Genomic DNA, 25,769 nt, shown 5'->3' with positions numbered 1-25,769 from the left:
AATTTGGCTCCCCAAATGGCTTCTGTACCTCCTCCGTTTCTGCAAAGCGTGCAGGCCAGGTTGGTCAGGGAGTGTGGTATCATCTCCGTTGGATGAACCTCTGTCTGTAGGGCAGCGAGCCCTGGGAGAGGGAGTCTGACAAAGCATGGAGCAGTGCAAGAAAGCAAGAATTAGTTGGGTTACCAGCTGTGAAATCTGCTGGTTTAGCAATGCCTGTGTAGGTATTTCAGGGATGGGAAACAAGCTGTGACAGGATCACAGCGGGTGGTGGTTGGAGCCACTGGGCTGGGTTCTTGGTTGTTGGTGGTGGCCATGAGGCTCCTTGTAGCCCTGCGGGCACTGCTCTCCTTTGGTGTTCTGCTGGCACAGGTAAATAGGTGAATAATTTGAGCTGTTTGGAAACAGGGCTCTAACAGAGCCTCTGTGAAAATACAGCTTCAGGTTAGACTGCTGTTAGGACTACTTCTTCCCCCGCCATGGGTTGTTTCTGCAGAGGCTTTTTCTCTTGGTGGGCAGACTTTGAAAGCACAGTTGCGTGTGGTATTAAGGCAAGACGATGATTCAGGAGAGTGAGTTCCTAATGTTCCTTCCTCTCAAAATTGCTGTGAACGTAGATGGGAAAATGTGGTTAAAGCTGATATTGGAGAGATTTGTCCACATGCAGAGGCACAGTTATGTAACGTGGATGTAAAGGACAGCAAGTACTGTTGTCTGCTAGCGAATTGTAGGACAGCTAAAATGTGACCAGGTAGGAAAGGCAGGCTCAACATTTAACACCAAGACACAAAGCAAGGGGAATATGATTATTCCAGACTTTCTTTGATCCCCAAATGTTGCATAATAGTCACTACTCTTAAGGCACACAGAGGGAAAATGCAATTCAGGAAAGAGTTAATTACGGTCTTAAGATGAGTGAGCCGTTCAAGTGGCACTGCCTCTGTCTGTGTCAGGCACACCAAGGGCTTTCTGCCCTGCTGGTTTGCCTATGGGTGGGTTATCATTATGGGCTATACAGTAGCCTTGAACCTGATACACACCCAGCTGGTGTCAGGTTGAATTTGGCCACTGTTGGAAATCACATTGCACTGATCTGGCTTTTGGTTTTGTTTTTTCCTGGGAGTTAAGGAGGGAATAATGTAATGTCAGTGCAGCAGAAACTTGAGAAGGCACTCAGAGTGTTTTCCAAGGGAAGATAAACTGTATGAATGGACACTCGCAAGAGAGGTGACTTAAGAGACTCAGCAGGACATGGAAGGAGGAGAGAAACGAGGGGCTGGGATAAATGGGGACGGGTGGTTGTGGAAAGGGAGAGAAGCCCAGGGGCTGGGAACTGTGGGCAACGTGCAGTCAGAGCAGGGGATGCCTTCCTAGCCCCTTGCTCCTGGGATTGTCTGAATCTCCATCTGAATCTCCTTCACCTGAGCTGAAGCTGGCTTGATTCTTTAATGTGAGCTGGGGCTTGGAGGATTTCTTCCCTCTGGGTAATGTTTTGCCCAAATTACTCTTTCTCCTTGCCTGTGCGTTACAATCGCAGGGAATCATGCAAAAGCTCTGAGCTCTCTTCTCTGCCTTTCTGCTGTGACACAGGATCTGTGCTGCTCTTCAGCTGGTTTTCTGAGCAGCACCTTTTCTGTCTGACTCGTCACCTGCCTTGTCATGGTGGGAAATGAAAGCATGCACTCATGTACAAAGCAGCAGTGCTGGGGGGAAGGTGCAAAGGAGTGAGCTTGCCCAGGTGGTATGGTTGTGAACACAGTCACCGGGAAAGGAGGGTGCCCTGATAAGAATAAGCAGCACAACCCCCTCTGAGGTGTTGGTTTAGGAGGGCATCTAATTGGGATGTATGAGCCACTTCAAACCTTTCTGAAAAGCTGTTTCTGTTTAAAGATTACTATCCCAAGTACTGCAGTGCCTATAGGCTTTTCTGGATTTTTCTTCTTGTCCCATGGTTCTAAGGCAGAGTGAGTGAACCAAGATACCCGAAGGATTTTCCAGAAAATGGATTAGAGCAGTATTGTGTTTCAGATCCCACAGGTAGACTAAATCAACAGCTCAAAGTTTGAACAGTCAACTCAACTGGCTGCTGACCATTGAAATGCTATCTGTTTTTCAGATTTAACATTAATTAAGAATCTATGAAACACCTGCTGAGTCTCCATGCTTCCCAAAAGTGGGGATATGTATCAGCAGGGGGTTGTGAACCATGAACTCTGCTTTCAGCTGATGTTCCCCAATCTTTATATATAAAATGTTGGACAATTCCCTTGGATAACCAACAGCATGCTATCCAGTGTGAACTACTTCATGCATCTCACTTCAAGAAAGATGTGGACTAGTCAGTCAGAATCCAACACGTGGTTACAAGAGCAAGTAGAGATCTAGAGTACATGGCTGGCAGTCAGAGATGGTTTGTCCAGTCTGGGGAGGAGGTGACTGAGATAAAGATATTGAAGATAAAGATATTTGAAGAATAGTATCTGGAAAAAACCCCAAAGCCTACTTAAAGGAGGAGAATAAATGATTCTTCATGCCCACTATGTAAAGGCAAATAATTAATGGGCTTAAATGGAAACTAGGGAGATGTAGGTTGAACAAAAGGGAGAACTTTCCCACTAAGAGCTGTTAAGCATTGATGAATATTTCCTTAGGGAGGCTCACTGGAGCTGGTGTACAGGTCTGTCAGGCATAATTTAGAAATCATTGCTCCTGTCTTGGAGCAAGGGAGTATTGTGATAGTGATATTTCCAAGTGACTTCCAGACCCACTTGCTGCAATTCTCTTGTTCTATGGTATGGCATTGGTCACATATTCAGGGTTACAAGGTTTTATTTTTATTGATTTGGTGAGTCCTGTGAGCACTGTTATTTCAATCAGCACATGGTTTATGTAAGTTTGGTTTAGTTTGGTAAGGAGCCAACCTAAACTGAACAGTCATAAGTCATCTTTAAATTGAGCTGTTGGCAAATTGTATTTACATTTATTTCATTGAGAGTGTGTTAAACTGGTTTCATATGGTGCAAGGGTTATGGTGCAATTTCAAATAATAGCCCAGCCAACAAAAATTGTCCCTATTTCGCATACAGAGGAATTGGGCACCTAAGAGAAGCAATGACTTGTCTCGGTGCAGTCTACCCTTACAGTTGTGGTTGCTAGCTTCAAGAAGGAAGAACATGTCATGTAGGGCCACCAGAGTGACTAAGTGAATGGGGAACCTTGCTTATAAAGTAAGGCTAGACTTTAGCTCAGTTAGCCTGGCAAATAGCTCTGTAGAAAGGCAAAGGGAGGGAAAACTCAGTAGAAGGATAAGAGCCGTGAAGGCTAAGAGATGAAATTGGCTTGGGAAGCAATGTATCTTAGCTGGCCTTGAGTAAACTAAACAAAGAGGAGGAATAAGGTTTTAGCACAGCTTTGCTTTAGGAATGGCCTGACAAGAATTCCAGTTGTTTTAAGATGAAGGTTGCTGAATTCATGAACAAGATTATCTGGCATGTCTTGCAGTTGACCTCAGAAGTTCTTATGTAGGGTGCTTCCAGAAGAAGAAACTCTTCCTGCTAAGAGCTTGAGCTATTGCTTGTCTTTTTTTACCAAAGGTCAGGAGCCTTATTGTCAAAATTTTCAGGTTTCATCCAATACCTGCAATGTACTAGTGCAGAGCGGAAACTTCAGAGAGAGGAACGTTAAAAAAACCCCAACACTTTAATTCGGAAATCTCTTTTTTAAGTGCTCATATTACTTCTGAATTGCTATTTGGGTTTTGTTGGTGTTTGGTTTTTTTTTTAAAGGTCTGTTGTATCCTGAAGTTGGGTGAGGTTTGCAACTGCATGAATCACTGGGTTTTGAACATACCTGTAAAAATAAAGTTTTGTGTTTTCCAGATAGTGCTTCCTATTTAAAAAAAAAAAAAAGAAGAAAGGCTCTCATTCTATTCATGAGCCATGATGCCTCTCAGGTTATGCATTTACACTTTTGTTTATAAATTTGATTTTTGTTGGAGTTATTGGCAATGGCTGGAGGCTGAGTCAGAAAATTAACCCAAGTGTCTGATGCCAGTGGAGCCTTGAACTTGAGAGCATACATAAATTGATGTAACCTGATGATTGCTTATTCAGCACAGAACACAAACTGGTTTTAAGCAAAATGCTGTTCTATCCTACTTTCTCAGCATGCAGAGATGATCACAGTGCTTCAACAGCTGAGACACTGAAGTGTCGGAGCAGAGGAGCCAGCAAGGGGAGTGGGCAACATTGTTTCATGGCCAGGGCTCTTTGTGTCTTGGCATTCCCGTGGAGCTTACCTTCCAGCCCAAAGTGATCAGGGCATATGTGAACGAATTTTGTCATCCTTACTTTACCGAGCTTCACTTTTATGGCTGTGGAAGTGGTGGTAGTGTTTCCTGTAGATGTTGACGTTTCCCGCTGTCTTTCTGATTTTGTTTTAAATAGCCTACTTGTGTCAATTCTTTTTCTTTTTTCTTTTTTTTTTGTACGGCAGGGTTTGAAAAATGTTTTCAGTCAGTTTTTCTATGACTTAATTTGAAAGGGTAACTGTACATCATACAGCAAGCCTGCAGAATGAAGGAGCCTTTTCTTGATACTTTCTAGAAATGCTGCATCTGTGAGCATTTGCCAAGGTTGCTTTTTGTAAGGACACGATCTTCCTGAGGATGGTGTAATCACGTGTTTTGCTAGATTCTGCTCAACATAATCTGACAATTTAGAGCTGGTGTCTATACCATCAGAACATACATGATGGGTTTTGGTCGTAGCAGAGGAAAAACGCAATGCTTCAATCTCAAAAGCAATGAAGCATTAATGTGTAATTTTTGGCTGAGGCTAAAATGCTGAGGTTAATGCATATGGTTTTCCACAAAGCCTCATCTCTTCGGAGTAGGTCTCCTGTTACTGGCTGGGCGCATATTTAGTGAAGCAACCAAGTAAATAGACTAGAAAAAAAATCATTGGTTATTAACTTAAGGTTGGTTAAGAGAGACAATAGTAATAACAAAAGAGAAACTAATCTGATTTGTTATAGCGGTAAATCAGCTCCAAATTGGTTACTGTAGTATCTTTATGTTGAAGTATTTTTTGTGAAATAATAACACTTTGTTGGAAAGATTATTGCTTGTTCTACTAGGCATTATTTTAACATGCAGTATTGTTTCTGTAAGGACACAAAATGAATGTGTGTTTGCTGTTCTCCCTTCCTGTCTTTCTGTCAAGGGTATATGATTTCTTTTCTTCTAAAGCCTTGATGTAGTGCAAGAATTGAATGGTAATGGTGTTCCTGTTGTGGCAAAGGTTTATTTTGTGACCCATCTCGTCAATCACACCTGCTTTCCTACTAAATGTTTCCTATGGCAAGAACATCTGTTGAGGAGAATACCACTGATCCCTATGGGATGATTTTCCGTATGCTCCTGTTTCAGAATAAAATTAAACCAATGGGCCTTGACAGTGTTTTCTTAACCAAAAATGAGTCCTTGGGCTTCTGTTAGCAGAACATGAACAGTATTATTTGATAACGGCATGAATCACTTCCACTAGTGCTCTTCTGGAGAGTTAATGCAGCATCTATGTGACTCGAACTGTTCTTTCACACACGAAGGCAGATGGTGTTAAACAAGTCAGAGAAGCATCATATGTCCATTCTGGTGCTGCCTGGCATGCTAACAAGATAACAATTCATAGAATTTCGAGCTTGGAGGTATGGTCACTACCAGAAGGAAGAAGATAGAGCTCCTGTACGCTTTCCTGCACGACGAGTAGAGCTGCCCAGGTTTCCTTGGGTATCTCCCCTTTCCGAGTCTATAAATTTTTGTCTAGAAAATGGAGGGCTCAACTGCACAATGTCCAGGGATCTGAGGCAAGTGGCCAGTCTGTGTTCAGACTAGCTCTTTAAGTAGGTTTGTATTGGGCTGTACATGCACAACAAATCCAATGTGTTCTGGCAACTAGGCTTGCAGGGTGGGCTCTGGCCGGTTGCACTGCGTGTATGTGGATAGTCTTGCATGGAGATCTTGCAGAAAAGGATAGCACAAATGAGTTCAGACTGGCTGTGATTTCTCCCTGCATCTGTCTCATCCTGCAGAATTGTGACCTGGCAAAATTAGCATCTGTAAAACAGTTTGTGGTCCTGGTGTGGCTGAGAAATGAATGCTAATGCACTGCACGGTATTTATAATAAAGCTTTCATTTGGAAACTAGTATGAAGGCTCAGAAATCTCTTGCAGCTTTCATCAGAGTGAAGCCCATTGAGAGAGAGCTGTGTGCACACACTAGGATAAACAGCTGCCAAGCTGCACAGTGATTTTTATGTGTTTTCTGAACTTTTTTTACCTCTCACCCTAGCATACACATCAGCGTAAGCTGAAAATAAAAGTGTAGACTGCTGGTTCTGACTTCAGTTACATGGACTGAAGCTGTGGTGTGTGCTTTGCACTTGTGTACAGTCAATTGGAAATGACTACATGGCCTTGGATTTTCATGTGCTGATGAGTTCTAAGACAGCCCTGCCCTCTTATGTAAGCTTTTAAGGTATTTTCATGCCTTATTTGTGCTATTTATCATGGTATCTTACCTGAATTTACTATGCAATTATACAAAAAGACTTATGTTGGGAGGGTTTGGGAGGAAATGGGCAAGTTACTGGGCAAGAAATGATGACAAGACATTTCTGATAGCTCTGCTGATGAGTTGAATTAGACTCATAGGCTGAAATTCATTCATCCCCTCTGTCTGCTGTACCTTGCATTAATCCAGGTTTTGCTGAAATCTGTATAGAAAATGTGTAAAGAAATAAACTATAAAAGAATTAATTCAAACATAAAGTGGGATTTTTAATATTTCATGTAAAGGGATGAAGATATTAAAATTGAGACCCATAAATGCACATGCAGAGACTCTGAAATGTCGTCTTAGTGCTGTTTCACAGAGGAGAGACTGTATCCCTTCAGAAATTTTGAGCAAAAGCATTTTATGCAAAACACATACCTCACCACTTTTTTCGACTTCCCCAGGAAGCTTTTAAAATTATTCTTGATGACAATTTGCCATCCTCAGGCTAAGCCTCATTTTATTGTATCTGTAACCGTTCATGACCTGCTCTTCCACGTGACCATGGTAGGTCCATGGGCTGAAACAACGAGGTGTGATGCTGTGTTAATGGAGGGTGAGGCTGCCTGGTGCCAGCCAGATTAAGGCTGAGCGGTGGGGAAAGGCAAAGCTGAGTGAGTGTTATAGAAGTGGTGCTATACAGAAACAATGATTTTATTGAGAAAGAGGTAAGTAGAATCATTTGAGGGTAGCTGTTTTGCTTTTTAATTTCAATAATGGTCTTGAACGTTTTCCTGCACAGATATACCCTACAACATTTCTTTATCCCAGGGCAGGGCAATTACTAGTAATGTCCTGTGATACGTGGTTAAATACTGCATTCTTTTTTTTTTTCAGTCTACTCTGCAGACATCTGTGCTTTCATTTTCCCTGCTGAGTACCATTTTCCCCACGACTGAACAGTAACTTGTTGACCGATGAAGCCCTTGTGTGTACTCACCTGTCACTTATCCTGGGGACTGTGGGAAACACAGTTCCAGGATTTACATTCTTTACAGTGAGCATCCATTACTGCTGGTGAATAAAAAATGTCTTACTCAAATTGCTGGTTCTCCTTCACTAGTAATTAAGCTGTTGTTTCACACTAGGAAGAAGCTTTCATGCTATAAGAGCCACAGGGACTTCAGAGAGACCAGCATTTGCAATCTTAAAAGGGCATATTGATTGGTCTTTATTAATAGGAAAATCTCTAAGGAGAGATGAAATACCTGAATTTTGGAAAACTTAAAGAATAATTATAAAGCATTTTAAAATCATACAAGAACTAGGCAGAGTTCCCAGGTCATTTTTCCTGACTTCTAGTCAAATTTTTCACTGTGCTGTATTTTGTGTTGTATAGGTGGTTGACTTTTACTGAGCAAAGAGATTGATCTTTGGGGAAAAAAAAAAAGTATACTTATTCTTTATAACTCCTTAGTGAAAGTGTTTAGCAGTAATATTATTCATCTATTGAATACAGAACCATTTTGTTTAATGTGCGTTGAACCAAGTGGATCTTCAATCCTAAGTTTTGCAGACAATGTAATTTGTAAACAAACAAAAAAACCTCAAACAATAAACCCTCAAATGCCAGGCAATCAAATCAGGTGGTATCACTCAAATTGTTATATTTGTATGAAGTATTGGCTTTTTTCTTTAGTAGTTTCATTCAAAGAGGTTTTAATCTTTTTATTTACTGAAATTAATAGAAGAGGGCAAACACTTCTGTTGGGTTACTTCTCTGTGGGTGGGCTCTTCAGTTCTGTAGTACCTTGTTAGTGCGCTTGAAATCAAACACTAGCCAAACTGAAAAGAGTTATTTGCTTTGCGTAGGTACACGTCATTACAGAGTGTGCAAGATAGCCAAGAACAGTGTCATCCTTATATACCCCCCTCTTAAGGGATTTTGTAGAGTAAAGTTGGCTTTTGCATTTTTTTCCTATTTGCGGAGTGTTTTGGGGGAGGGAGAGAGAACAGAGAGAGGAAGGTTTCTGTATGTTTTTCTAACTAGTATTGGGTTTTACGCATGTAGGAAATAATATGGGATTAAACATACAACAAGCCTTTTTTGGCAAATAATGTCTCCTTGCACTACTCAATGAAATCTGAGTGTGAAGCCCAAACTACCAGGCCATTCTTTTCCATAACCTAATTTTCTCATTTGACAGTCTTTTAAGTATTTTTAAGCCAACCATGTCCTGGGCTGCATCAAAAGAAGTGTGGCCAGCAGGTCAAGGGAGGTGATTCTGCCCCTATACTCTGCTCTGGTGAGACCCCACCTGGAGTACTGTGTCCAGCTCTGGGGTCCTCAGCACAGGAAGGACATGCACCTGTTGGAGCGGGTCCAGAGGAGGCCACAAAAATGATCAGAGGGGCTGGAGCACCTCTCCTATGAGGACAGGCTGAGAGAGGTGGGGTTGTTCAGCCTGGAGAAGAGAATGCTGCAGGGAGACCTTATTGCAGCCTTTCAATACTTAAAGGGGGCTTATAAGAAAGATGAGGACAGACTTTTTAGCAGGGCCAATAGTGATAGGACAAGGGGTAATGGTTTTAAACTAAAGGAGGGTAGATTTAGACTAGATAGAAGGAAGACATTTTTTATGATGAGGGTGGTGAGACACTGGAACAGGTTGCCCTGAGAGGTGGTAGATGTCCCATCCCTGGAAACATTCAAGGTCAGGTTGGACGGGGCACTGAGGAACCTGATCTAGTTGAAGATGTCTCTGCTTATTGCAGGGGGGTTGGACTAGATGATCTTTAAAGGTCCCTTCCAACCCAAACCATTCTATGATTCTGTTCTTGAAATCTTCCATGAAATTATATATAGTGGTTTGTTCTCATAGTTTTCTGATTAATATTGCTTTCTGTAGAATCTCTGAATGTCTGATGCTGTTTGTTAGGTACAGTATATGGAACATTCCTTGCATCACATTATAAAATTCATACTTCTGTAGGCTAGAGATTTTGACTTATTAAACAGCTGTGATCAAGGGGTCTGAAAACATTGACTTGTAAGAAATGTCTCTATGCCCACCAGTTGTGAATCTGCTAATGCAAGATACGGGTTTTGTTTTGGTTGGGTTTTTTTTTGCTTATCCAATTTTCAAACTCTTGTCATGATGGGCTGCAGGAACTCCTATCACTAAACATCACTCATTTGTTTAGATTTGGTGCTGCTGACTTCATGTCCTGTCTAGCCAAGATTTGAACTACCTTGTTTGCATTTGATAGCTAGCATTAGAATTAGTATTCTGGGACCTTAGCCAAGGGCATGCATCTTATAACTATGACTGTAACGTAACTATGCCACAGACTTCAAGTCAGAAAGTACTACTGTGATCATCTAATCAAATCCCCAATGTATCTTGATTCATAAGAGTTTCTTGGATGAGCCTCTGATAATCCCTTACCCTCTCTCAGACAAACTGCTCAGACTGAACTCCTTAGTCACGGCGAGTATGGCCTGACTCTTTAGTGATTGTCATGGCCCATCCTTAAAACTGGGTCCATGCTAAGGGGCATGTTGAAAATTGTGCTCTGCACCGGGAGATGCTTTTTGCAGCGGAATACAGCAAACTCTTCTTGCTTCACACTCCTGCTCCAGCCTCCTGTTACGGCTGGAGTAATGTGCTTGGCTGCACTGGCCTCCCGAGGTCTCGTTTAGGATCACTGCTTAGCAAGGCTGGCTCTCCAGCCCCTGTGCCGGCTGATCTGTCTCTGGTCTGAGTTACACAACCTCCAGTCAGCCAAGCGTTGTTAGACTGCTTGCAGCCAGCTTACACAAGCATCTCAGTCTCTGTGACCTGTCATCTTTATGCTTCAACACTCTCCTAATTCTTTTCAAAGTGTAAAATTTGTTAGTAACGATGGGCTTTTTTCACAGTTTTTATCACTGTTAGGACAAAACCTAAGCCCTGCAGAACCTCTTGAAAATCAAGGACGTGTATTTTTATATGTGTAACTTACATCTTGTGACGGATTGCTTACCCAATTTTTAATCAGTTTATGTAAATGGATATTTTCTGTTTCATTCTTGCTCGCTCTTAATGTGAAGCAAATGCATTGCAGAAATCGGAGTTTATTATGTCAATGCTATTATCTTTATCAACCCAAACATATAATCTCATTGGAAAGTGGCCAAGATCTGTTTCTCATAAACCCATGTTGATGTTACCCTTTCATGCTTTGCTGTTCAAGGGATGGGAAGTTAAATTTTTAGCTGTTAGTATGTTTTAGCTGACAAGCTAGTGTTATTCTTTTGGGCATGGCTATAGAATGTCAATCTTTGCAGGAGGGAAAAGAAAGAAAAAGAAAAAAAAATATTTTGTTACAAGTGTGATGCTTTCAGCTTAATTCTTAACTGTTATGGGAGACTTTGATTAATATATCCTGGCCAGCAGTGCAGTGTTTGCCTTTGAGTGTTTTCTAACAGGTTGTCAAGTGGTGTTAGGAATGCAGGAAAAGTGACAGCTCTCTTCAGCATTTGAAAAGGTTCCCAAGTAATACATTTCCAAATTCCAGATAAATTACTATGTAAGTGTTCAGGAGCTGGGATACCCCGATCTGCAAAGTGAAAGGTCCCTGTCCCTACTTTCCAAGAGTTTTTCAAGTACACTACAGGGAATGCTTGTTTCTGGTCTCTTGAGTTGTTACAGCAGAAAAGATGGCCTATTGGCTTTTTCCTTCGTATTTGCACTGTATCCTTCCCACATATCTTTTCTTTTGAATCTTATTTCCAGCAGCAACAAGCAGTTGGTCCTTTCTCGTGTGCCGCATGCTGTGGAGCAGGGCTGGAACAAGAGCAGAGTGTTCCTGGGGCAGCTCCGAGGCCTCTGAGACTCTTGACTTTCCGGGTGCAGGAGTTTAAGTTGGGTATTTGCAATAATATGGCCCTCTGCAAGGATTTTTTTTCAAAATGGAAAGAGCAAGTCATGTTAAAGGACTATTTTCCTGTGTTCTCTTCCAGTGAACTCCCCCAAAAGGTCCATAGCAAAAAACAGAAGGAAGCTGGGAGGAGGAAGAGTTCACCATACTGCTGGTTATGGTGCTGCTTATCCATAGATCTCCAGGGTGTACCAAGGAACTCCTTATCATTTTTTTGTGTCCTAGAGATGCAAAATGTGGGCATAGGAGAATTAAATGACTAGATGTAGGTGGCTCAGCAGGCCGCAATGTGAGGGAAGAACTGAAAAAGTTTCTCTTCAGGATCCATGGAGCCACTATTGGAGTTTAAATTAAGGTCTGTGCAAAGACCCATCACGTCTCTGTCTAGCTGTTCTATATTCCTTTCCCTCAATGTAATTAAGTTCAGCATGTATGTACATAGACACACATGCACTTTTTCAGTCTTACTTGTTTTGTGAAAACAAAGATGTGAAAAGTTATGAGACACTGAACTTATATTGAAGGCTGTGTGGGCAAGTTTTCCTTGGTCACCTGGGTTGTGCACCAAGACAGCTCTTCTCCGGGAAGAAAATATGTCCAGCTAAATAAAGGCTGCAGCCACTGGGGTGATAAAGAAGACAGAAGGTGCAAGTTGTTCTCCCACACGAAGAGCTTGGGGCGGCTGCTGCAGCCCAGGCCAGTGAGACTGAGGGGACCTCCTGATGTTCTCAGTGCTCTCCTGGGCTCAGCTCTGCTTTGCTGATGTGTTTTAAGGTCTTCAAGTATTATGCTGCATTGGATGGACAGGAACAAGTGAGAAATGGCTTTTAACTCTGCTTTTATGTGGCACGAGGTGGTTTTTGTGAGAAGAGTGATCGAATTAAAGGTGTATTCATTGCTGTATAAGAACCATGATATGAAGAACTCTGAAAATCTCTTTCTAACAGCCTACTAGAGGCAGGGTTGTTAAATGGTTTTTAGTCTAGCTGTCTGTTTTGGTGGGGAGTCTTGGGGTGTTTTGTGGTTTGGGGTTTGGTTTTGGTTGGGTTTTTTTTGTTGTTTTGTTTTGGTTTTGTTTTGTTTTTTACTAATTTGAAAATTTCTGAGGTAGTTTCCTAAAATAAATGTACTGTAATTAGAGACTAAGTCTGAAGGCCTGTTCAGTGGGTATCTTCTAGGATTGGTAAGGCTGCCTAGGTTGACTAGCAAATCCAACACAGTTCAAGGGCTTAATTTTGAAAGCAGAAAATATATGTTCTGACTTGAATGATCTCCATTACAATCGTGATAATATATTTCCTGTTACTGCATTTCTGCTTAAATAAAAGTTCCAAAGGGAATGGTTTGTTTTAAGCAACTTTTCTAAATTAGCATATTTTGCAAATGATAAAAACTAATACAAAGTGAAAACATTTAAAAATCATTATATAAATGGCACATGTTCTTCCATTTATAAGGTGTCAGCAGATAGAAATTAATCTGGTTTAGCTAGTGCTCAGCTTTGCGACTGCTGCAAAGAAAATTTTAGTAATTTACAAAGTATTTTACTGAAATTGTAAAGCCATGCAAACATTTCTATTGGGTCTTAGCAGATTTACCATTTTGACAGATTTTACCATCTAAAACACCTATGATGCTGGAAGGTACATGTTATGCAGCTGCACTCAGGTTACAGTGAAACTGTTTCATTATTTCTGAATGTTTGTGACTGTAACTGAGCATCTGATTCTCTACTTAGGGTTACTGGTGTATTATAATTAATTCACTGTTAAGACTATTTGACTTTAAGTGTGTTTTACGAACTGAGATATGGAATGGCTATGTTATAGCAGGATGCGAAATGGTAGCGATAATGGGATGAAAATGAAATTTGCCTGTTAGAAAGGCAGGATTGAATGCTATGTGAGACACACTCAGATTAAATTTGCCAGGGCAAAGCTAAATAAAATTTGCCTTGTTCTGCTAATTCTTCGTGCTGGGTTAATTTTGGCTGGCAAAGCTTATTGGCCAAATGAACATTAGCTTCTACATGCTGAACAGTAACATGGTGTAAATAAGAACGTTTTCAGTTCATCTTGGAAGGCTGAGAAAGGGGGTAGTACTAGCTCCTCCAGCTGGGTCTCCCCGGCGGGTGAGGAATGGCACCCCCTCTTTTTTAGGAAAGACAACACTTCTACTTAGCAAGCACACAGCGAAGAGAAACTGAAGGGGATTTCATACCCATAAAATAAGTTAATTTGAAAATTGCCTTAGAGTAAGGAGAGAAGCTGAAAGAAGAAAAAAAATGCATGGCTTCTCTCTGCATACAAGCACCCTGCCACTGTACTGGTCCAGAGACAGGTTTTATCTGTTGTGTTATACTGGGAAATAGCAGCCCTCTGAGGGCAGCAGCATCTCCTCTCTTCCCTCCATACATTTTCAGCTCTCTGAAGATGGTTTTTAGGCAGCAGCACTGAAATCTCTCTTTCCACTCCTGCTGTGGCCCAGGCCAGAAGGACTGAGTCTCCAAGGGATGGTTGGAGCCACCTCTTCCTCTGTCTGGCTGCGTGGTGTAGATGAGTCCAGCACCCAAACAAGGATAATTCATAACCACAGTGATTAAAATTGCAAGGGCATCAGCCATTGTACTTGGAGGTATTTGCCTCTTCTTTCTGAGTCTTCCAGCCTGCAATTTGTGCTCTTCCAAAACTCGTAGAAATGAAGACAGAACTAGGAGCCTGCTGTGGGTGGGACATGGGACCAGGATCACGGGTACATTGGCATTTGGCTTCGTTGTTTGAGATTATATGTCTCATAGTGTTAGACATTTTACATGCCCGAATACTGTGTTTAAGGATGACATGAAGTAGGTGAAGCAAAATGCTTTTAAAAAACAGCACAAACCATTGCATAAACTTTTATGAATGCTAGGTTCAGAAGTGAATTCCAGAAAATGCCAAAATACCAAATTCTCATGATGTGTCTAAAATGGGTTTTTTGGTGGTTGGCTGCTTTGTTTGTTTGTTTTCTTTCTGTGTGAGCAGGGGTGATCTGGTGTCATGGGTTTTGTCCAGCTTTTTTCACACATGGATTTCATGGTTTCCTTTGGAAAAGTCACTTTGTGAGGCAAGCTTGAACTCTTTCTGGTATTTCATCTAAAATTACAAGCTTATGTGGAACCTGTGAAGCACTGGTAATTAAGAGAGTTAATGGGGTGCTACCTGCAATGAATTCAATTGCTTGTGACAAGAACTTTTTTGTTTAACCATAGGTTATCGTAGTGCAGTTGTGTTGGGGGGGGTTAATCTGTAAAACATGGTCTCTGCTCATGGTGTTGGGTTTCTTAGGTGTTTTCATGGCTCTTGCATTGAGATTTGTGATTTGAGATATGGATTCCCCTTCCTCCTGCACCTTGCAGGGCGAGTTCTTTAAGTTCTGACATTCAGTAGAAGACATGAATCTCATTGTTCCTCTGCCATAAGATTTTGACATGTCCCTTAAGCAATTTAAAAGGTAGCAAGCTGTACTTGCATCCAGCAAAAAAGCAAGCTCAGCCTTTTCTCCAGTGCCAGATTTAGCATGAAGATCTGAATTCAGCTTCTAATTTTCTGTAGATTTCTAGCAATGACTCAGGCAAATAAGTAAATCTCTTTCAGCTTGTTCTGTAGCTCCTGTTCACTGAATTGTGAGCATCCTTGGGAGCAAGGGCTGCTTTTTATGCATTTGGAAGATGAGTTACCACTGGGAAACCTCACTGTGCTTCACTAATACAGCTAACAAATAACAGGCTGTAACTTCACTGAGGGTGACTTAGTGAAGAAGAATGTTGGCTGAATGCTGATATGTAATGAAGCTGTAAATTTTTTTTCCTGATTTGCAAGTTGTCTAATGGCATCTGCTGTTTGTTCACAGAAAGGGGATTTTCTCTTTTAGGATCGCTTTAAATGATATGTGCTTATAATTGAATATACAGGGTGTGGGAATAAAAGGTCCTGAATGCTATTAAAAATTTATAGCATAGACATAATAAAGGTACAGAGCTGGTACATGAGAGCAGCTACTTCAGTAATATCTCGAGCTCTTCACAGTCCCAACTGCTGCGTGTCTGAGCCTGCTTTTGCTCCCAGTTATGTCTTTGGGAGAAATCCTAGATTCTTCTGATAGTGCATTAGACAAGTCTTAATGTGAAATGCAAAAGGTGATTGCACTAAATGAGTAAAGTTTTAATTTTAAATACAAAAATTGTTTTTTTTTCTTCTAAAATGTGTTATTGTTCATCTTTATTTCTGAAGGCCTTCGAATTTTTAAAACTTGAAAACTTTTGCAAATTTGTGATGTTTCCTTGAGGAGGTGGTACTGACAATACAGAATTTAATGAATTAATAGTCATATGCAGGTACCAGCTAAGATGTCCTAACTTCCCTGTCAGAGCAAAGCAAGTTCTTGGCTTACACTGCAGGATGTCTGGGAAGGCTGCTGTCTATTCCCACCAAGCTGGCTATGTCATTATCGAAGTTGTGACTGTAGGGCAGACCAGAACTGCACTTCTGTTCATAAATCCACAATAAACCAATAGACAGCTACATAGGAGAAAGCTGGCAATGGATCCCACTGCTGATTTCATATCTCAAGGTGATCTCTGGTTAGAAGTGTAGTTGTGGTACATGAGCAAATGTACAGCTTTGGCATGCATATGTGAAAATGTAATGATATGAACAGACGTTTATTCTGCGGATTTCAGCTCCTGTGTCAGAAATGCCTCTTCAGTTTCCTTTTCTTCATCACCAATATGGGTAAGAGATGTTATAGCTTCTGCATGACAGAAGTGAGCCCTTGCCTCATTTGCTGACCTACTGCTTCTACTTGCTTTACCAGAGAGACCTTAATCTGTTCCAAAATGAGGACTTTGTCCTGTTAGGCAAAATTAAGTAACCATCAGTAAATACAGCTATGTGAGTTTAAGCATTTTAAAAAAAAAAAAAAGTCAACCAATATTTATAGGCTAGCTGGACACAGAAGTAGAAGTCCTTAGGCCAAGGAGTCTAGGTAAGATATCCAAGCTGTGTGCTGGGGAAGGAGACATGCTCGTACAAATGTGTGGGCAAGAGAGGAGAGGGCTTTCAGATGTCCTTAGCAAGGCTAAGGCATTGCAGTAAAGGGACAGCTTGAACCTGTCAGGGCTGGGGAGAGATCTCTCAAAATAGTGAAGGGTGTTTTCAGATCAGAGCAAGATGGGAGAATTTTGTCTGTCTGTCTGAAACCAGCAGTACTTGTGGCCTGGGCTTGCTCGCTAGCAAGTGCGAATTTATTCTTGAGTCATTGCTGCTTATAAAGTGTTTAAAGTAGTTTAATTTTTTTAACATTACTGAAAAGTCAAGACTTTAAAAGGAGGAACTTAAAGAAACACAGTGAAACTGCAAAGCAGCACAGCTTTCTAGTTTGGTAACAGCTGTGCTTCAAACCCTGCTCTTACATGGTTAGAGGCATTGCTACGTAAAAAATAACTTTTTGTGTAGTCTTATTTTTATTTCTTTCATGTGATCCCCTTTCCTCATGGGGTGAGGGTGTAGTTTATTCCCAAATCTGTTAGCCCCTCACAAGTAAGTAGGCAAGAAACTTGACCTCAGTTGTTAATCTTTCTTTGAAATCTTCTAAAGACTCAGGTGAAAGCCAGTCTTTGGCTTGTATAACTTTGAAAGTCTTAGTCAGAGCCCATATGTTACAACCTGGAGGAAATGATGCTTCGGGATGACTAACAGAACATGTTCCTGCTGTTAATTTGGGTGTCATTCCAGAAATTTAATTTGTAAGCTTTCCCTTTCATTTTGTTAACACATTTACTTACTAATTCCAGTCTTTGCTGTTGTTCCCCACTAAGGAACTTAATGAAGGGATAAATTTTATATTAACAAAGAGAGGTATTTGTTTGCCCTGCCTGCAACGAGTAGGGAGAAGCAGAGAGCTTATGTGTGTTAGATTAGCAGAAATATGATTTACAGATAGGAAATTCACTTTAATGTAGCTTCCTGCTGCAAACGTTTTGCTCTAGTCTCTGAATGGGTGTGTAATTTACCAAGAGCGAGGCTATAAAGTACTACTTGGGAATTATTTCTTTCTTCCAAAAAGAAGCAAATAGCTTTCAGTGGTTTGATGCTTAAAGCTGACCATGCAGTTATAATCTGATTTGCAACAGGAACGCTAGGAAAATTACTGAAGAAAAGGTAGCTTTATAACCTCTTCTTACCACTTGTTTAATATCTGTCTGTTAGACTCCCCTTCATAGTGAAGGATACATTGTATAACCCCAACCCAATTAATGCGTGTTTATTGATGTGAAAGGTGAAATCATGGAGGCATAAGCCAGCCAGGCTGTACCTGTGACTGGACGAAGTCTGTGTGACTGGTGATGCTGTGCCCAAGATGCACCGTGAATGCTCCCTGTTGTGGTTTATTCTGCAGAAGCACTCCGGAAGCACTTAACCGGAGGAGCGCAGAGTAGCTGTAATAATGAAATGTCAAATTCTCAACACAGGGTTAAGGCAGCCGACCACGGATCAGTGTGGCTGCACTGCGGAATGCCTTTTTAAACCAGTCTGCTTTGTAGGTTCCGTGGCAGTGGATGCAATCTCCAATCTGCTTTTGTGTTTTGTATGACTTAGTGCTTTCGTTGTTGGTAGGCATGATTCTAGCTATGGCATTGCAGTAAAAAACAGGCAATTGATGAGTTTGTGTTGTGTATGTATATGCAAAGCTGATACATCTAAAGCTCTGAGGGTGAGAAGGTTCGCTGTTACTGTGTCCGCTCCCTCTGGTGCCCTGATTCCAGCTGTGCCGCAGACAAAGTCTGTACTGAAGCCTTTTAAGCTGACGATTCTTCACAGTTTATTAAGATTGAGAAGCAAGTTAAATTTACAGATTCTTTCTTACCAGTAATGCAAACTGAGCAACTGTCTCACTTCTTGCTTGATTCTGTTTTACTTCAGTTTGTCTGGAAAAGTTGAACCAGCTCAGTGCGATTGTTGTGGGCTTTTGAAGGTTGAAGTTTATTTTAGAAACCTTGGTGCTAAGTAGTAGGCTTGAGAAGCTTTCAGTTATTTGAAATGGAATTACGATGTCGCCTCCTGAGCCAAGACTTTTTGTCCCAGCAATGAGGGAAAGAGCCAAGAAGTGTGAATGCCTTAAAAGGAGAGGAAGCATGTAGATATCTGCAAACTAATATTGATATCTCCTGGATCACACTGAGAAGAATGTTTTCCAAGTGTCAAGTCTTGTGTCTTGAAGTTCAGAATAGCAGTAATGCCATAAATGCAGCAGAGCAGACTTGTTTGTCAATGAGCTTGTTTTTAAGCTCGGCGTGATGCCACTGTTGCACTCATGAAGCTATGGAGGAGCAGGCTGTTGCGTGTAACTTGGCATCCCTGAGCCTCCTTGTTCAGCCGTATGATGTTGTAAACATCTGCTGCTGCAGATAGCATGATGGTTGATGACTTCTTGTGTGAATCTGGAAACTCACTTCGTTCCTCCATGTTCTGATAAATTTGTGTTATGCAAAGTGATGCCTTAAATGCAGTTAAGTGAATTAGCTTTCTTTGGCATGACCTTTCCAAAGAATCCTGTTCCCCATCTTAAAATTTGACGTCCTAAGGTTGTTTCAGGCTTACACCCTTACTGTCAGCATAAGGACATTTTGCCTTGTGTGGGTTATATGATGGGGAATAAGTGTCTGTGACCCCAGTGAAGGTTTTTTGGGTTTGGATTAAACCCCAGGTGAGTCACACAGTTCAACAGGTATTTTTGCTGCTTCAGAGTAGAAAACAGGTCAACTGTTAAGCCCTTTCAGAAACAGCTTATGCTTTGGCTAACGGCTCATGTGTCAGGTTCAGCCTGGAGGAATTTAGAAAAGGTTGTTTGAGCCCTTACAGCGCTGGGGACCCCTCCCGTGGCGGGAAACGCGGCACATGAGGGCGTCTGCTCTGCCCAAAGCCCTGCCTGTACGTCTTCCCTGCCCTCACCTCTCCTCTCCAGTGTTCATGCTGGACGCAGGCCTTCTCCTGAGAAAGATGCTCAGCTATCATTCTGATGAAAAAAAAATCCAGATTCTTTCTATTGTAGTTATAGAAAAAACATATATTTGTCTTCCAGAATCACTTTGTTGCAGTTGCCCAGCTTGCCCTCTTAGCTCTTTGAATTCAGACAGCAGCCCAAATGATCCAGTGCTCGTAATATGTAGAATATATAGAATATGATTGTCTGTAATGTCAAAGGATATTTTTAAAAGTTACCCTTAAAGTAGCAGTGGAAAATTTCTCACAGTACTCAGAAATCTGGAAATGAGAGTCAGGGGGTATGGTATTACTTTTTTTTTTTTTAATTAGAAGGTTTTTAAAAAACTGCTGGATCTGTGTCACTGCCTTTTCCTTTCTGTGCTAGCCCACACTCTGCTCTTCCTGTTTCATACAAGGACTTGCTCGTTTTCCTCCTTAATAGCAGTGTGCCTGATTTATTCTACAGGGTTTAAATTAAGAGGAAACTCAGCAGCAGGGGAAGAAGTGATGGATTTGAAAGCAATTCTCAGGCTTTTCTGTCCTGGCTCATTAGACAGCCTGCTTTTTTTTTTTTTTTTTTTTTTTTTAAAACTTAGAAAAACCACAGTTGCTACAGAGCAGCAGAAATACTGCCTTGCTCTTGCCTGTTGGCGTTCAGCATGCTGGTGCCTGCCTGTCCCCAGCAGTGCCGCTGGGCACAGGGTGCTCCTGGCTGCCGCTGGGGATCCAGGCATCAGTCCCCACCAGGCACCCCGCTGTGCCAGCCCAGATGTCTGCTGTTGCTCGAAGCAACGTTAGCTCTGATGCTGCTCTGTAAAACGTAAAGAAAACTGGGAACCCCCTCAGCAGCCACAATGTAAAATGGAAATGCTCCCCCAATGCATGCAGACCACTGTGGAAGTAGGTTTTCTGTCTTCCAAGAAGAGCCAAAGCATCATTGTTTCAACCCAGGTTTTGCTCTTGTGAAGTCTCTGTGTAAAGCTGACTTGTTGGTAGCCATGGAAATTCTCATTCCCCTATTGAGTTCTTTGCGATCACAGATGAGGGCAGGCTATCAAAACGGCAGTGGCGTGATCCCTCTGCATCTTGGTTACAAATCAGCTGGGTGCCAATTTAATTCACTACATATATGCTTTTATAAACATGCCTAAGTGAACCCAGAAAAGAAAAATGTCCAAGGTTAAAATATGAACTAATTAATCTTAGTGATTTGTGAGCTTTTGCTTCTGTAAGTAAGAACAGTTACACAGTTGTGCCTTTTAAAGAACGAAAAAGCTTCATTTCTAGGACAGCGGAGGGAAGTGTTCCCAGCCCGACTGACCGTCCAGGGGAGACAAATCAGACGGTGATGGTGTGGTCTTCGGTGAAACTCCCATTTTGCTCTTTTCTATCGTCTAAAGATGCTAAAGCCTGTACCTGAGCTGCTTGTTGTAGGGGTCCCCATGTTGCTGATGAGGTCCAGGCAGCCTCATAGGCTTCTGCTGAGCTGTGGGGAGGAGGAGACGGGCTCTGCGTGCTCCTTGCAGGTCACTTCACAGCCTGGAGTTTATGGTAAATGCTCCTAAATTTCTGTAGGAAAAACAGAGTAGTGGAACATGACATTCCTCAAATTTCTAATCTAAAAGAATAAGTATTTCTGTGTAGCCAACATGCAGCCTACGGAAAAGGCTGAAGGGGAGCTTTAAATCCTTCCTTTGTCAACTTTAAAGAAAAGTCTGTAAAATTTGGCAGAACAGCAAACAAATAGAAAAATTTATGTGTTTGTTTTTTTGGAGAGGGGCATTGTTTTATTTTGTCCCTGGAGAAATGAGATGGGCTGTACAGCCCAGTGTGGTTACTGGGGGACCTCACCTGCTGCTCACCACCATAACTTCACAGGAGCAGTCATGGAAGGTGCTGAGCAGTCACAGCTGTAAAAGACAACAGCAGCTTAGCTGTGAGGATGTTCATACCTGGAAATGAAATCCTGCGTGTGTTACTCTCAGATAATGAGCCTCACAAAACCAAAACAAGAAGTAAATAGCTGTGTGTTGATCCATCAAACCATGGGTGTGTTTATGTTGCCTGAAATATTAATGCTGTCGTGTAGTGTAGTATAGCACAGACATCTCTTTGTTCAGAGGTGAGTCTTTGTCTTCTTGACACTGGATTTAAGGCGAATGCCCTAGTTCATACACGGTGCTCATCTTTTACATAAAAGATTTTATAATTGCTCTTGATACAAGCATAAACCAAATCTAAAATTATGAATACCTTAGCAATGCAGTGCCTTTATTTTACTTTTGTCTGTTCACTACTAATAATGTCTGATTTTGGATTATAGGACAGAAAACTCACAAAAGTAGAGAGGCAGAGATTTAAAGAGGAAGCAGAAATGTTGAAAGGTCTACAGCATCCAAATATTGTGAGATTTTATGACTTCTGGGAATCCTGTGTAAAAGGCAAAAGATGCATCGTGCTGGTTACGGAATTGATGACCTCTGGAACACTGAAGACGTAAGTACTGCGTTCCTGTTGAGGAGGCTAAGAATAGCGATGGAAATTTTTAGAAGAATCCTACTTTCGTATTCTGAAAAAGAGCACCTCCAGATAAAAAAAAAAAAATGGAGCTGTTCTCTGGTGTCTGTCATTTGTCCCTGCGTTTGAACTGCATTGATTTGACATGAAGAATTTTGGCCTCCACCTCTCTTTCCCTGCTCTCACTGTTTCAGTTATGCAACTAGAAGCTGTTCTCTGGTGTGTTTCATCTTCTGCCCATGACGTTTTAATTTGTCAGGGTGTGTTTTTGTGATTGCTTTTGTGCTTGTATTTGCATGTTTTGTTAGAAAATTCAGATAGAAAAGCACTTGAATGGTAGAATCTCTTTTTGAAGCAGAAGGTCCTCTAGGTTATCTACTAAACAATATTAATTAATAGCCTTTGGTACCGATGATCTTGTTAAGGTTGGTATAAAACAGTTGGCATGAATTCTGGAACAGATTTTCAGCCCCAATGGGAGCAGTACTCGTCACTGCATATATCCAGTATGCTACTCTGCCAGTGCATTAGCAGGTTTTACATTTTTCCAAAATGTACCCTGCCAATCAGTAGTTTAGGTAAATGGAAAAAATGCAGGTGCATGGTACAGAGGTCAAAGTCTTGTAGTTAAAATTAAACTTCAGTATTCTTCTGATTTGAATATATGAAACATATTCTAAAGCTGTTCTCTGCATGAAGTGAACCGCTGTACTATTAGACTTGCAAATATTTGGTTGTATTTGCAGCAAAAATGCTTATTATCTTCCTCCCTAAAAATGAATGCCCTAATTCCTCCTTTGAAAAGATCTATTTCTTTCAATTTTGTGATATTTCTGAGCTGCTATTATGGCATCTAATAAGGGGCTTTTATCCAGAATGGAGTTTCAGCTGTTAAAGCCCCTAGAATCTCTTATAACACTTCATTTTCTTTATACCCACTTCTGTGTATGTTTGTGCTCTAGGTATCTGAAGAGATTTAAAGTGATGAAACCAAAAGTCCTGCGTAGCTGGTGCCGGCAAATCCTGAAGGGCCTTCTTTTCTTGCACACAAGAACTCCACCAATAATTCACAGAGACTTAAAATGTGACAATATTTTTATTACTGGACCAACTGGATCTGTGAAAATAGGAGACTTGGGTCTGGCAACCCTCAAGAGAGCTTCATTTGCCAAAAGTGTAATAGGTAATCCTTCTGTTCTCCTAGGTTTCCTTCTGTTGGTATGGTGGCTGTCTTTTGAATATCTATCTTTCACATTTTGCATTAGTGTTTTTCTTTCACTTGTAGGTTGGTAGTAGAGATTAAAGTGGTTTTGTGACTGTTCCCTTTATACCACTATAAAAATCTCAATCAGTAGGAAATGGTATCATGACTTCCTCTTCTCCTTCCTTCTGTATCACAATGGTAAACCACTTCTTCTGTTTGTTTTTTAATTGAAATATTGGTATCCACAAATCCTTCTCCTCTCTCCTTCAAAAGGAGCAGCAAGGGTTCTCGGCAGCTTGTGTGCATCCTCCTGAGAACTGGCTCAGTGCCTGCTGAGAGGGGAGAAGAAAAGAGAGAGGAGAAGGAAGAGAAAGGATGCCATGCTTTCTCCCTAACAAAAAAAGTTGCAAAAGCTTGGGAAGGCCTCTGGGAAGTCTTCTGCTTCCAGTCATGCTGGGATAGGGATGGTTACTTTTGCTGAAGGGAGAGGTAGTAGTGCTCTGCAGAGCCAGGCTTCTCTCCTTTGCAGAGAAGTTGTAGTGGAGCTGATCTGGCTGGAACACCTTATCCCCATTTACTGGGGCATCAGCAAAACAGGCTGCTTCTGCAGGCAACTGCAGAGCTTGTCCCTGCCTCGATGCCATCCTGGCAGAGTTCTGCTGAAACAACATCTGCAATTTATTAAAAATCAGTAGGTACAAAATTAGAAGAAATTTCCACTAGGATATGCAATAGCTGATGCCCTTAGTTGGTGCTTGTGTGAGGAGTGTTAGAACTTGCGTTTGCTTGAACTGGGAGGACATTTTCTGAATGACTGTTGAAAGACATCATTTCCTTCCAAAAGTTAAATTCAGTGTTTTCTTTGTAAATGTAATGTTTTCCAGAATTCTCAGACGTTTTGTGTTTTTTACCCAAGCTTCCGTAGCAAATCTCCCTTGTTGAGATCTGTAGGTGATGGTTCTAGGAAGCTGCAAGTTCCTGAGGAATGATGCTGAAAGTGGGGCAAGTTATCATGCATGTAGCTGTATTTCAGCTTACAATATAAATGGAAATGAGATTCTAGGTAATTAGAGTTAGCAAACTGATAGTGACAACCACTGTTCCCTTAATATATATGAAAATAGCATCCTATCTTTCAAGCAGTAGTTGCTTAAATAATTATTTTAGCATCTGAAATTTTCAGAGATTATAATTCTTTACAATTATTTGTATAGAAGTATCGACTTTAATGCTTAGGGAGCCCAGTATCATTGAAGTAAAAATGATAGAAGTTTTGGATTTGTGCTTGGCTACTGTGGGTCTGCTTAACCTTGTTGATTTTAGTGAAATCATGTTGGTTTATATCTGTTAAGTTTCTCTAGTTTTTAACTTCTAATAATTGGCGGGGGTTTTTTTTGACGGTCAGTATTTCTTCACATAATTTTTTTGTGGTATGACAATTGGCCATGGGACATAATAATATCAGTAATACCAATACAAGTTTTTGTAAAATCAGTTGTTACCACAGCACTGTCAAAGCACGCTCGTGTCTAAAAGAAATTCAACACTGAAAAGGGCTGCAGGTTGCTGGCAAGGTGTCTGCATTCATTTTGGCAATATAACCAAGCTTATCTTTTTCATGAGTAGTGCTGCTCCAAGGAAAGAATTAGGAGGGCTTGGAAACACTGGTGAGATGAGTAATTCTGCCCCCTCCATAGATGTAGTAGCTTTAAAGGAATATTAGTAGCTGCAATTTTACATCAGTCTGAACAGAATGAAGTCAGCATGGCTGAGGTCCAATTGTTCCCTTGCTGCGTTCGTGCCATCACTGATACTCGTCTGACCTTGCAGTGTATCTCTGCAGGGAGCCAAGCCAGGGCAAAACTCCTTCTGCCAAGAGGAGTTGAATAGATGCTGAGTGGCTTTACATTTAGGTGGTCTGTTTTGTTTAAGGATACTTGTATGTATTTCTTCCCAGCCCCAAGGGATGGGGGGGGGAAATGTCATTTTCATGCTATTTTGGAATGGTGTCAAGAATTTCATTTGCTTCTTAGACTATCGCTATCACTTTTTCAGATTTGCTTTAAATGCTCCATAATTCATGAGATTCACTCCTGCCTCTGAGTCTTGTTCCTTCTAAAACAAGGTAGCAGCTCCAAAAAACATTCTCTATGGTAGTTATTAACTGTTTCAGAGCAGCAGCTACCGCCTGTGTGACAGCTGGGAGAAAAACCTTAGGTGCTTTCACGACATGGGTCTGGCTGCTTTACAAAGGCTGAAGGAATGAATGTCTTTGAGGTGGAAGGAACATAAACAAGGGGAGAGATCGATCCTGAATTTTGCAAAATGAATTTTACAGAAGTGCTTGTGCTGGGGCTTGTTTTGCGAGTTAGGCCAAGTCTACTTTAGAGAACATGCAAAAGCAGAGTTTTTACTGACAGATCCTAATTTTGAGAGATGTAGTTTATGTTACCATTAAAAAGAAAGCTTATGTCAAGTCCCCAAACATATACGAGAAATACTTTTTCTCAGTATATGTTATTTTAATTACAGTTGTGCTTTTGCTGCTGA

The 25,769-nt window shown here is 41.2% G+C and overlaps 1 protein-coding gene across 1 annotated transcript in view; it reads left to right on the top strand.

Annotated features, from left to right (window-relative positions):
* WNK2 (WNK lysine deficient protein kinase 2) overlaps positions 1–25,769 on the top strand; it is a gene marked incomplete at both ends in the record, with an annotated part of 108,898 nt that overhangs the window by 18,778 nt on the left and 64,351 nt on the right. Inside the window, 2 exons of the mRNA XM_082322573.1 lie at positions 21,822–21,994; positions 22,978–23,198. Of these exons, the coding sequence (XP_082178699.1) occupies positions 21,822–21,994; positions 22,978–23,198 (394 nt within the window). The remainder of the gene's footprint in view (positions 1–21,821; positions 21,995–22,977; positions 23,199–25,769) is intronic.

This window comes from Platalea leucorodia, assembly GCF_965183815.1.
Source record: "Platalea leucorodia genome assembly, chromosome: 9".
Lineage (NCBI taxonomy): Eukaryota > Metazoa > Chordata > Aves > Pelecaniformes > Threskiornithidae > Platalea > Platalea leucorodia.
The sequence above is the reverse complement of the archived record's forward strand: the minus strand, read 5'-3'. Positions and strand labels throughout refer to the sequence as shown.